We start from the raw sequence: 14513 nt of genomic DNA on the forward strand, positions 1-14513 counted from the left end.
CTTCTTTATAAAAAAATTAGGTTCATTTATCATCATTAATATTATAAAAATGATTCATAATAGTTTTTCGTGATCAATTTTGTTTACTTTTCTAATATAAATAATAATAATTGTTATTGATATCAGGTCAATAATTCGATTCCCCTTAGTTTCCCTCCCCTCTCTCTCTCTAAAGATTTCTCCTTATTGTTGTCTTATGTTTTCACTCGTTGCCTTTCCTTCTTCTTCTCCTCCTTCTTTTTTTATTGTTTTGAGTTCCTAAATGGAACGTGGATCATGTTTCCAATTGCTTCTATGTTTGACTTCAGTGCTGTCTGGCCCTTCTGCTTCCCCACTCTTGATTTGTCTGATGATCATTCTGATTTCTTCGGCTATTGGTAGCTTAACATCTATAGAAAGGTCTGTAGGGGTTCAATTTTGTTTACTTTTCTAATATAAATAATAATTGTTTTTGATATCAGGTCAATAATTCGATTCTCTATAGTTTCTCTACCTCCCCACCTCCCTCTCTCTCTCTCTCTCTAAAGTTTCATTCTCATTATTGTTGTCTTATTTTTCCACTCGTTGCCCTTTCTTCTTCTTTTTTTTTCTATTGTTCTGACTTAATCAATCCTTATGGTTTCAATTATTGTTTCATTTTCTTTGGATACATTATTTATTCTTTCATAAAAGTCTATGGTTTCTATGATTAAAAAACGTTTATGGATCTATCATTCAAGTATCATTTGTTTATATGTTGCCTTCATGTTTTTCTTCTTGGTATTATGATTGTTATTAGAAGAATGAATTAATAGTTAAAAGCTTAAGTCCATTGAAGCTAGACCACCAAGGAAAACCTGGAAGCTTCAATGGACTCACGCTTTTTCAACTATGAAAATATTAAATCTCCACAAAAACCCCCTTCTGATAATAAGAATGAATTAATAATGTTTTAAGGATAAATAGCATCGAAAATGACGGAAGATTCAAAGACTTACAATCCATAGAAAGTGAATGCAGTTGTACTATTACTAACAATATTTATCCTTGTCATTCATTATCTCTAACTAACGACTGGTTAAGATAATTACACTGACTTCAACCAGGTAGTCTACACTTATTCTGATAATAATCATATGCTCACTAGTGACTAGTTCCTTGAGGTAATTCCTGGAGTTTTAATGAGAAGTCGTAACCAGTGGAGCTAATCCATGTTAGATAGAGACAGTTATCTACCTCAGTACAATGGAAGTTGGTCGCGCAATTTCGTGGATTGGTTGAGGTTAAACATCAACACCGTTGGATGCCGGCTCAGTGATCTATCAGTTAAGTGCTCTGCCGCAAGACTGGTAGGTCCTCGGTTCGAATCTCGCTCGCGAGGCGAGATCGTGGATACACACTGCTGAGGAGTCCCATAATAGGACGAAACGGCCGTCCAGTGCTTACAGGTTTTCTATGGTTGTCTAGCTTCAATTGACTCATGATTTCAACTATATAAAAAATTACTCAAATCTCCACAAACCACCCTTCTGATATTAACATAACAGTTCAATTGTTAATGACCGATATATTATTTAGGAAAAGAAAAAAGAAACTCATTACAACTCTCTTCAATATATGAAAGGTTAAAGTTCTGATCTAAGTCTTAAAACAAAATTTCCCCCTCAAAAAGTAGATCTTATGTCATTTATGAATAACCAAATTTTAGAAATCACTTCAATTATTTTAGCGACTTTCAGGATCACTGTTACTCACAATCATTTCATATCACTTTATACTGATTGAAATACTCAGCATTATAGGGAAGCAGTAATTTAAAGTGGGCGTATGCCCTCTTTACGTACATGTACTAAAACAAATAATAACATTGTAAAGACCTAATATTGTTGTTACTCATGTTAATCCTTGCCGGTAACTATGATGAGAAATCTGATTGAAAGATAATCGAAGGAATTCCAGGAATGCCAGAGGCTTTCAAAAATCATATCATTTATGTCCTTCCTACACTAACGGACAAACTGATTTAGATTCTGTTCATATAGTTAAATAGCATTTAGGCATTATAGCTGATGTTGTTTCGTAATGAAAATCCTAAATCTAACCCTCTTATGACCCTAGTAAGTAGGGGAATTTCTCCAAGTTTACTTGAGCTACACTCAAAGGTCATCCACAAATCAGTCTCATCGTTTTGATTAAGAATAAGTCTTATCCAGGGATACAGTGCAAACTCATTGGTATAACCTTTGTAAATGTTTTGATCTTATATTGTGAAGTATGCTACTTATATCTGTTGACATAAGTAGTATGTAACCAATCAGAAATGGAATGCCAGTCAACAAAAGGTTGAGAAGATCGAATTGGTAGAGAATGGGAATATAAACAAGAAGTAATTGTGATAGTAATGAATAGATGAAGGATGTCTAATCATCATCATATACTACTTATATGGATATAAGTAGACCATACTACAATACTACTAGATTGAATCAATTCGATAATATAAACTGTCAGTTCTAAAAATCTTTAAGCTATGATTTTAATTCATTTTAAAATTTTCCATTTATGCCTAATTATCCTAGAATGGAAGTCCATAATAATTATTTTAACCGAATAAAAATGTACGTTGGGATAGGTGTTTTACCAAGTAGCACGAAACCCGGGTCCAGGGTTTCCTGTTGACCACCTCCAACCACCATCTTACCTCAATATATATATAGTGCAAGCAGTGTCGAGCCACCTAGACTGGTGGCCACATTGCAGCTTGATCGATAGCATTCGATCAGCACTAAAGAAGGACTTGACACACATGACATTGATCACCACCCAGTGATAAATCTATTGTGATTACATCTCAGTCCTACAGGAGGTCGGTCGTGGCTCTAATAGCTCATTGGTAACGTCTCTGAATGTGAAGCTGAGTGACACGGGATGGGATCCATCAAGGAGCACCAGTTCCCTCAAGATTACAGGTACACCTTGCTGACGAGTGCCAAGTAGCACGAAACCCGGGTCCAGGGTTTCCTGTTGACCATCTCCAACCACCATCTTATCAATACTTTCCTTCCATACTGTTCCATCATAGTTGTTAGTGCACACTGATGAAAAATCCTCACTGGAACAAAACATCTATCCGATGTTCTCTGTATAATAATGATAGTGTAGGTGAATTCATCTAAGGATATAAAATTGTTTGTTTGTCATGATCGATTTATTTATTTATTTAAACATATAAATGTTGGTACAAGGAAACACCAGGTATATATGCGCCGCACAAATCTCATTTGATTTGTGTGTGGGCTGTGATACTGTCCAGGTGCCCAAAATGAAGCAGGTGGTTTTCTTAGGGGGTCACACCCGAGCCTTCAACCTAAAGGTCTGATCCACAAGGCAGTGGAGCATCGTGAAAAGATGCAGTCCCATAGTAGCCAGTAACCGATAATTGGTTCATATGCCATTTATTCCCTCAGGATCATGGAACCAGCCCATATGCTCCATTGGTTTGGAATGAGGGTTTTTCAACTCCCCTAGGTGGACTTTCCGTGTCCACCAACTCCGTTAAATCGCCGGACATTCGCTTTTCGTTCTCTCGATTTTGTAAACAACACCCTCGACACGAGAAGGCAGTGAGTAGGAATTCCCTGACAGAGGCTATATACGCGTGGCCATGTGAGAGTATTTCAAGAGAGGGAGAGAGAGAACGGATTTTCCTCACTCTCGACCGTAACAGGGCATTTGGGTAGAAACAAGTTACTTTAGTAAAATATCTCATGTATGTATATACATATGAATGCGAATATGTGTGGTGAGATTAGTTTATAAAGCTAATCACAGTTTCCTTGTCACCCTCTATATCATCATATTCTTTTTAACTTTCTTCCTCCCACTGATGGTTATTTTTTACTTTACCTACTGAATTTTCAGAGGTATATATATATAACTTCATGTTAGGAATTTGTAGAACTCTATGTCTACCTTTAAGATAGTTTCTTATTCAAAAGGGTTGACATTAGTTGTTTTGTTGTGAACCTCGTATTCTCTAATATTTGATCTTTACAACTGTCATTGATTCTACGGTTATTAGTCTGATTACTTTAACTGTATTTATTCATTTCCTCTCATATTGAAATAGTGTAGTAGTAATTTACATTTATGCCAAATCCTACGTTGATTTCATCTAGAACGAAATGCTCTCACATAGCTACGCGTATATAGCCTCTGCCACAGAAGTTCTACTCACTGCCTTCTCACACTAGGGGTGTTGTTTACGAAATTAAGAGGACTAAAAGCGAATGTCCGGCCCTTTAACCGGGTTGGTAGACACGAAAAGTTCACCTAGGGGAGTTGGAGAACCCTCATCCGAACCAATGGTGCACATGGTCTGGCTCCAGTATCCTGAGGGAACAAATGGCGTATGAATCAATCGTTGGTCACCGGCTACCATGGTACTGCATCTTCTCACGATGCTCCACTGCCTTGTGGATCAGATCTTTAGGTCAAAGTCTCCGGGTGTGGCCCCCTAAGAAAACCACCTGCTTCAATTTGGGCACCTGGGTAGTATCACAGCCCTCACACAAATCGAATGAGATTTGTGTGGCGCATATGTATTCGATGCCTCTCTGTACCAATATATATGTGTTTAAATAAATAATGAAATAATGAAATAATATTGAAGCTTAAGTCTTAGCAGAAGATAAAGAATTCATACGTCTGAATTATTAGGATCAATTCTCTGTCATGTGTTACTCAGTATCTCCAACCATTATTTGGGTGGACCCTAACTCGGTACTCCATACTTACTAACATAGGTCGGTCCCAACACTCAATGATCTCACGGTCTAGTGCCATGTTTTATTCTGACACCCTTAACTTCCAACTTGCTTCTATTCCAATGAACGTTGTCTGTCGAGGTACACAATATTTGAGCACATTTATCGTATGTCTGCACCACTTCATTTGATGAAAATTCACAATCAGTGCTGAACATTGCTCACTTAGTTTTCCGAACATATGTAAGTGATGCCTCGAAAACAAATATAATCAAGAAGCATTCGTTTACGCATATCTACTATTTTTAGTAGGTCATGTTTCAATACTTGTAAAGTAATAAAGAGTGGAGTGCTATGCTTATCAGCTACTATACCATGATGATCGTTGCCAATTATCATCATAAGCATAAAACCTTTAAAGTCATTTATTTTAAAAATCCAATTTAGAGATAAAACAGCTTATTCATTACTCTCTTAGTTTCCATTAGTTCCCTATTCAGTTGATGTTGGTTTTACTATTGATGTGTTCTTAAGAACAAAATTCTTGTTGGAGATCAATAGATTAGTAAAGAATAACACCGAATCACTTGGTTTAAGATTTTGGTCTCTACAATAAAAGTTCGTTCGTAACCGGAATAGTTTATTTTCAGTGTTGATTGTAACGCTGAATGATGTGGGTTCTAATCCTACAAGAAACATTAGTTTCCTCAAAGTTACCGATATGTCTCGCTGATGACAGTCAACTAGCACCTAATTCTAAGACTGGGGGGTTCTTGTTGTTTGTCTCCAACTGTCCAACATCCCAAATAACTGTTTTGTTTTATTTCAAAGTTTCAGTTCTTTAGTTAAGACCATGTGATAGTCAGTAATACTAAATTATGTTTTTTACTATATGTGTTAATTTAGCTTCGAGGCTCATATCTTAGTGAAATCACCGTGTATCCATAGGGAATAGTTCCACTTTTTTGATATTCAAATCTTTGAAATGTGAATAGTTTATAATTCTGGAACTTTGGTTATCTTTCAAATCAACCTAAAGAGTAGACTCTGGTAACGTTTTCTGGGACACTACAATCAATACTTCAGAATTAAAATGTCTATCTCAATAGTATTGTTTCTTTGAATCTTCACATTGATGTTTAGGACTGCTGCAACTGGTCAATCCCTAATTGGCATGCGTGCATACTATGCGCATTCCCCCGATATAGCCTTAATTCACAATGGGAAGATTCAAACAAACAATACTAAGTGAATTTCAACTTCACCCCATTGCACAAGCAAGTGGCTATCAGGACTCAGTAACTGAGTGGATAACGCGATGGCGTTTGAAGCCAGCGGTACTGGGTTCGAGTCCCAGAGTGAACATCAACTTGGGGATGCAGGTACATCCAGTTGACGAGTCCCAAATAGGACGAAACAGGCGTCCTGGGTTCCACTGCTAACCACTATCCATCTTTGCTTACAATGTCTATTTCAACGAATGAAATATCACTAAAGAAATATCTGTTATTGCAAACAAACCTTTGTCAGCTGACATTATAAACTATCTCCAGTTTCGTAAACAAAGATGGATAGTGGCTAACAGTGAAATTCAGGACGCACGTTTCGTCCTACTTAGTACTCGTCAGCTGGATGTGCCTACATTTCAGAGTTGATGTTCACTCTGGGACTCCAACCCAGTGCCTTTTGCTTCAACGCCATCGCGTTATCTACTCAGCTACTGAGTCCTGATAACCACTTGCTTGTGCAATGGGGTTTCATTCATAGATCATTTTGAATATTATTGATTTCAATATATATTCTTCATTCTTGTGATTTTATATCTATTTTTTTTTACAAAAAGCAAATCAATCAGGCCTTGGAACTATTTATCCATCAGAAACTATTAGTTCTAATAAATGTAATTATCAAATTAAACAAGATAAACTAACTCAAGAAAATTCTGTATTAATACGTGATCTACCACCGATTACATCAGATTTTATACGACCTGTTGGAATACCTTCATCATGGCAAAAAGAAAATCAAATGGAACCTAGTTCATGGAATAAAGTACAAGTTAGTTTCTATGTTCTAATGTATACATTTGAGCAACCATTCACCATTGTCTTCAGTGAGTTACTATCTCACAACAGACCCGGTTGAACTCCACTGGTCACTGCTTCGCACTAGAACTTCAGGAAATACCAACTAATTGATTTTTCTAAAATCTAATATAACTCTATCCCTGTACTCTTAGTGTTGAAGACTAACTATACTGTCCGATCTCTTTAACTGTATTAGATGAGATGGTATTGGAACAAGGGAATAAAATTCGATTGCTTTACCTACTAATCTATTGCTTTTCAAGTTTTATTTGTTTATTTTGAACGGTTTAGACAGTTTTATAGAGTTATCTTTTTGTTACTATTCAAGATTTAATTAAACAAGTTAATAACTAACTGAATTCAGTAGCTCTGTGAATTACTTGTGAGTGATTGATGTGAAAAGTATTGGGTTTAAATTGTGTATAATGCAGATAAATCTGAATGACTAATCCTGAATAGAACGAAAAACTGATTATAAATTCCACTACTAGCCAAAAGACAGTCAGTGTAGCAGCATCTTCAGCAGCAATAGGTCTCAACATGCACAAGGAGAAAAGTAAGATTCTCCGATACAATACAACATGCATCACTCGAATCACACGTGATGGAAAAGCTTTGGAGGATGTAAAAACCTTTACATATCTGGGAAGCAACATTGATGAACACGGTGGATCTGATGCAGATGTGAAGGCGCGCATCGGCAAAGCAAGAGCAGCATATCTACAATCGAAGAATATCTGGAACTCAAAACAATTGTCAACCAACACCAAACTCGGAATTTTCAATACAAATGTCAACACAGTTCTACTTTATGGGGTAGAAACTTGGAGAACTGCGAAAGCCATCATCCAGAGCATGCGAGTGTTTATTAACAGTTGTCTACACAAAATACTTTGGGTCCGTTGGCCAGACACTATCAGCAACAACCTACTGTGAGAGAGAGCAAACCAGATTCTAGCGAAGGAAGAAATTAGGAAGAAGGGCCGGAAGTGAATAGGACACACAATGAGGGAAGCACTCAACTGCGTTACAAGGCAAATCTTCTCTAGCAATCCTGAAGGCCAAAGGAGATTAGGAAGACCAAAGAATACATTACACCGAAAAAAGGAGACAGTCATCAGAAGAATGAACAACAATTGGAAAGAACTAGAAAGGAAGACGCAGGACAGAGTGAGTTGGAGAATGCTGGTTGGCAACCGCCTATGCTCCATTTGGGGGTAAGAGGACTATGTAAGTAAGTACTAGCCAAAATCTATCTATTCTACAAAAAAATAAACCAGTAATATTTGCTTTAGGATATAACTATAATCCAAGCAAATCATCGACTTTAAGATAACCCATTCCTTTTCAAGTAGTGTACTTTTTAATGAAATTGCATTAACGTTTAAATAAATTGGTCAACTTATAATTTATCTCCTTCATTCATTATTACACCTTTTTATTCTCTCAATATCATTTTTGTTTTTCCTACAAATAATGATAGAGTTGGTTGGTATACAGCTTTATTTTTCTCTATTCACACATCATATATATATATATATCCATTATTGGTCTACCTTTTGATATTCATGGAAGTATTCATTCTTCAATATCATATATATATACCATTTTTAAGGTCATTAGATATCTCTTGTTGATGTTTTTGTTCTCCTATTGTGTTGATAGAATAGAACAAACTTCATATTTACCTCTCATGTATTCTCATTATTTCATTGTTTAATAATTAAATTTTTCTAACATTGACACACCCTATCAACAATGAAAGTTTTTAATGACCATCATCATCGTCATGTAGATTAGAAAGAAAAAAAAAAACAAACATTGGTGTTCCATTATGTTGGGAACAGATGAATGGTCAATGCGTATTTTTTTCAGTAACTCATTTAAGCTACTTGTTAGTAGTATTATTGATATTTTGAAAATATTTACATTAGGTAAATTTGGTGTGAATAATTTTGGAAAAAATTTGGCATGATTCAAAAAGAATAGATTTGTTTCATGGAAATGTGTATTTAAGAGGAAATGATATTGTATTTATTTGTTGAAGTTAGACATTGACACCGTTGGATGACATGATGTCGTGGTATGAAAGAAAGCTGCAAAGGACTGGCTTCTGTTGCTCCTTCACGACTCCCTGGCTAGAGTCCGAGAGATGGTACAACACAGTGGCTAGAGACTTTATCAGATATGGCTCAGAATAGAAGCCAGTGGCGATCCTGCTGTAACCTTCTTTTACTTTCTGCATAAAGAGTAGTTCTAACTTTCTTAACTGAAAGAGTCTTCTGGGTGTACATTTCAGTTTCCCCATCATTACTCTTAATTTTTTTTTATATATGCATCTTACCCCTTTTCTCTTCCCATTCTCATTATTTTGTGTGGCGCATATATATCTGGTGCCCCCTTGTACCAATATTTATGTGTTTAAATAAATAAAAACCGTTGGATGCCAGCTCAGTGGTCTAGTGTTTAAGCGCTCGCGCGTGAGACCAATAGGTCCTGGGTTCAAGTCTCGCGAGGCGGGATCGTGGATGCTCACTGCTGAGAAGTCCCAAAATAGGACGAAAGGGCCGTTTAATGCTTCCAGGTTTTGCATAGTGGTCTAGCTTCAATTGATTCATGATCTCAACTATTAAAATTACTAAAATCTCCACAAACCCCTTTTCTGATAATGGTATCACTTTGACTCAAAGCTATACTATGTATTATTCTGAACTGTTGACCACATGTCTAGGGAATATGCGATCAAATAATTATGACATACGTCTGTTTTCTCCTATCATAAAGAAGGAGCCGTAAATGGTGCACTATTGGCCAGTGTAATTAGTATGTTTTACATGTAGATATTTTTCTTCGATTGCTGTACAAGTTTTGTTTTCCAGTTGTGATATATGGTTTTAGAAAAAGAAACTGGTTAAAAGCTGTCAATATTTGATGATAGCTTCCTTAAAATCATCACTTTTCTCATGATGATTTCATCTAGTAGTATTTGCAGTTTGTAAAGATGTTAAGTTCCATATACTTAGGCCCTTCCTCCTTCCAGCCGTATAGAATGGTGAAGCCTAGTAGGCCATTCTGGAGAAGATTGCAACATCGAAGTACGGCACAACTACCAGGAGCGGGATAACTATTTCTGCACTGCCTACGCAGAACCATTACATAACACTCAACAAAACCCTTTTTTGTCATTTTTTTGGGCAGACTCATTTTTTAACATTCTTTTGAACCCTCAATAATTATGCAATGACTTTTTGTAGCATTCATAATCATTCTCGGGTATTGGTAGAATGGTTGATTAAACCAATCTCCACCACCCTCATTATCGCTCACGTTAGTATATGGGATGGTTGCCATGATCCAGGAGGCACGACAGGGACGTGTGAGTCGGATTTCGCCGCCCCATATGCTCTCTACAGATCCATAGTTAAACAACACTGATTCATTAATGAAATATGTTGGATTTTTCTTAAAACAAAATGGTTTAATTACAGTCGTCTTTAATGTTCAAATTAGATATCATAATAACCTAGATAAGTATGTGTTGTTATAGTAACCAACTGCATATTTTTTTCAGGTTTAATTAAGATAATCAATAAAAAAGGTCACTTTCTTCTACAATACTCATTATTATTATCAATAATTTTACTGTTCAGTAATCAAGACTGTAAATAAACAACTGTAGTGATATTTTGTTGCGGAACGATGATGACTTACTGGTTAAGATCTTTGAGTTTCAAACATTTATTGTCCAATCTGTACACCCTCACCCCCGCCCTCAAATGCCCTGGTACGGCCGTGAGTGGGGAGAGTCCGCTCTCCCTCTCGAAATGCTCTCATATGGCCACGCACATACAGCCTCTGCCAGGGAAGTCCTACTCACTGCATTCTTGTATCGGGGGTGTTGTTTACGAAATTGAGAGGACGAAAAGCGAATGTCTGGCGCTTTACCGGGTTGGTGGATGTGGAGTGTCCAAAAAAACACATTTCATATATATGTTCTACAGAAAAATATCTATTCGGGAACTATGGAGGGATGAACTAAGTTTGAATGTTATTGCTATACATTTTGGAAGGTTGAATCGTCGCATTGATGTTTAGGATTGCAACTGGTCAGTCTCCTATTGGCATACTGTGCGCGTATTGCCTCGATATTGCCTTAATTCACAAGCATTATAAGCAAAGATGGATAGTGGCTAGCAGTGGAATCCAGTTTAACGCGCGTTTCGTCCTATTTGGGACCAGTTGCAGTCCTAAGTATCAATGAGAAGATTCAAACAAACAATACTAAGTGAATTTCAACTTCACCACATTGCACAAGCAAGTGGCTAACAGGACTCAGTAGCTGAGTGGATAACGCGATGGCGTTTGAAGCGAAAGTTACTGGGTTCGAGTCCCAGAGTGAACATCAACCTGGGGATGCAGGTACATCCAGCTGACGAGTCCCAAATAGGACGAAACGCGCTCCAAACTGGATTCCATTGCTAGCCACTATCCATCTTTGCCTATGAGTGATTAACTTTGAAACTGTTATTATCATTCTGGACAACATCATCAATACAGAATTCAGTTAGAGGTAGACCACCAGAATTTTTCCATTTATGACTGAGAGTTTGTTTTATCTACCTTAATTCTGTTTGGTTGTTTGCAGAACAAGTGTCAATAACACTTATTCAGGATCATGATTGTCAAAACACTCTGTTGTCCATGTATGGATAAATCCTAATGACTTTTAATATGAACGTCACCATTAACCTGTCTTATGAAAATATCCTCATTTTTCAGTAGTATGGATCCAAGTCTTTAACAATCACAGATCCATATGGTCGAAAACATTATTGTTGACTGTCGTTATTTATTTATATATTTATTTACACACAAAAAGATTGGTACGAAGGGACACCAGATTTATGTGTGCCGCAAAAATCTCATTTGATTTGTGTGAGGGCTGTGATACTGCCCAGGTGCCCAAACTGAAGCAGGTGGTTTTCTTAGGGGACCACACCCTGAGCCTTTGACATAAAGGTCTGATCCACAAGACAATAGAGCATCCGGTGACCAATAATTGATTCATACGCCATTGGTTCCTTCAGGATACTGGAGCCAGCCCGTGTGCACCATTGGTTTGTAATCAGGGTTTTCCAACTCTTTTAGGCGGACTTTCCGTATCCACCAACTCGGTTAAAGTGCCGGATATTCGCTTTTCGTCCTCTCAATTTTGTAAACAACATCCCCGCCACGAGACGGCAGTGAGTAGGACTTCCCTGACAGAGGCTGTACACGCGTGGCCATGTGAAAGCATTTGGAGAGGGGGACCGGACCCTCCCCGCTCTCGGCCGTACCAGGGCATTTCGGGGCAAAATTTCGTTAATTATCCGTCATTCTCTATGTTCATTCTAACCTGTCTTCATCACTGGACCGAAATATTTCTTGTCTAGTTGGACTTTAGAAGGTGTGTTTTGTTTATAACACAGTTAATTTGTTGATGTTTGTATTTTTAAAAAGAGAGAAGATGATAATCCATTTCCCTGTGACTTCTTATTCTTAGTTAACTACAACTACAACAGTCCCTGCATCATCCAGACCGATAAGTTTACCTAATTGGGAAATTTTCACAGAAGATCAAGTTGAACAAACACAAACGGACTCTTCAAACCTGTTAAATAATACACAGCAGTCAACTGTTTGGTAAGTAAATTGATTTCTTTTTTGTTAATTTACTACTTAGTGATCTGGTGCAAAATCAATCCATTTAGTAAGGCCATATTCATTGTCTTATTTAATTACTTACGCCTGTTACCCCTCGTCGAGGAGCATAAGCCGCTCACCAGCATTCTCCATCCAACTCTGTCCTGAGCCTTCATTCTCAGTTCTTTCCAGTTGCTATTCATCCCTTTCATATCTGCTTCTATTTCCCGACGGAATATGCTCTTTGGCCTTCCTCTTTTCCGCTTCCCTTCCGGATTCCAAATTAGGGATTGAGTCGTGATGCACATTTGTGATTTCCTTAATGTATGTCCGATCCACTTCCAACGTCTTTTCCTAATTTCCTCTTCATCTGGAAGCTGGTTCGTCCTCTCCCATAAAACGCTGTTGCTGATAGTATCCGGCCAATAGATGTTGAGTATTTTGCGTAGACAACTGTTTATAAATACTTGTTCCTTCCTGATGATGGTTGTAGTAGTTCCCCAAGTTTCAGCTCCGTACAGTAGGACTGTCTTGACGTTCGTATTGAAGATTCTGACTTTGAAATTAGTTGAGAGTTGTTTTGAGTTCCATATGTTCCTCAATTGTAGAAATGCTGCCCTTGCTTTGCCAATCCTCGCCTTTACATCTGCATCCGAGACAGAGTTTAAATGGTTTGAATAATTTTTTCTGGTTAGCGTTTTTAGCGAGTTGGTTTTCTACGGGATAGGGTTGCTAACCTCATGCCCAACCCTCCTCCTTTACCCGGGCTTGGGACCGGCAGTAGCCCCCGCAGGAGCTACAGGCGGAGTTATATTCATTGTCTACTTGTTACTAAATATTAAGTTTGGTATCGTTTCTTATCTTTTATTCCGTCATTTTATCTGATTCTCCCAAACTGCATTTTTTGTGTGTATACTTTCGTAAGTTTCTCCACTTTTGAATTTCTTGTTTTTCCGTGTTAATAGTTGATTTGGCTACTTGAACCAAGATTCGTATCGGGTGCTATGTTGATGATCAATACTCATATCCCTGTCAAATATCACGTGAAATAGTCGCCAATCACAATATCGACTGTTATGACCTTCTCCTCATGCTAAGCCAATAACAGGTCAATCAGCATTTGCAGCCTTGAGTCAACTTTGAATCTTTATTGGTCCTCTATTCAGTAGCTTCTCCCTCTGCCTTGTTCATTGAACTCAGAACACAATATCCGCCTCCACTATATGAATAATATACTTCAGACATGCGTCGTTTATGTACGAGCGGACCAGACAGTATCAAACCATAAAATAAAAAAAATTAATCATAAAAGATCAAGTCAAAAGCAGCTTTGAGTAGGGAATACAGTAACTAATAGATTAGTTATAAATTAAAAATAGTAACTCGTATAATCGTAGCTAACAGGTCAAATGAAAACTTATCATTAAAGAAATATAAGCATAGATAATCTGGTTACGTAATAGCTATACAATCAGAAGATATGTACAATCATAGTGTATAAACAATTTCCGAAAGTTATCATTCATTTAAAACAACAATCGGTTAAGTGCTCTGGAGCTAGACTGGTAGGTCCTTGGTTCGAATCTCGCGAGGCGAGGTCGTGGATGCGCACTGCTGAGGAGTACCATAATAGGACGAATCGGCCGTTCAGTGCTTCCAGGTTTTCCCTGGTGGTCTAGCTTCAATTGACTCATGATCTCAACTCTATAAACAATTAAACTCTTGAGAAATCCAGTTTTCAGTGTACAATAACTTTTATTTGAGAACTGTAAATACTAGTTTTGAATAACTCCTTAATTATGTTTCAACATCAAACACTGAAATAAACAATATACTTTTTGACAATGATATCTTCATATTGATGTGATAGTTGATCTTTTCGTATCTACTAGTGACTGACTTCGAGAGGTAAATCCAGGAGTTCTAGTGAGAAGCAGTGACCAGTGGAGTTCAAACCATATCTGTTGTGAGATAACAACTCATTGAAGACAATCGGTGA

At 37.3% G+C, this 14513-nt stretch overlaps 1 protein-coding gene and 2 non-coding genes across 3 annotated transcripts in view; all 3 read left to right on the forward strand.

The window, feature by feature from the left end:
• Positions 1 to 14513, forward strand: part of Smp_210110 (SPFH domain / Band 7 family protein,putative) — a gene marked incomplete at both ends in the record, with an annotated part of 36484 nt that overhangs the window by 11002 nt on the left and 10969 nt on the right. The window contains 3 exon segments of the mRNA XM_018791778.1: positions 6589 to 6631; positions 6636 to 6797; positions 12375 to 12514. Coding sequence (XP_018645098.1) covers positions 6589 to 6631; positions 6636 to 6797; positions 12375 to 12514 — 345 coding nt within the window.
• Positions 6041 to 6107, forward strand: Smp_tRNA_01467_Gln_TTG.1.1. The gene has a single exon. It is a non-coding gene (tRNA).
• On the forward strand, positions 11165 to 11231 carry Smp_tRNA_01719_Gln_TTG.1.1. The gene has a single exon. It is a non-coding gene (tRNA).

This window comes from Schistosoma mansoni, assembly GCF_000237925.1.
Source record: "Schistosoma mansoni, WGS project CABG00000000 data, chromosome 1 unplaced supercontig 0076, strain Puerto Rico, whole genome shotgun sequence".
In the NCBI taxonomy this organism is placed as follows: Eukaryota; Metazoa; Platyhelminthes; class Trematoda; order Strigeidida; family Schistosomatidae; genus Schistosoma; species Schistosoma mansoni.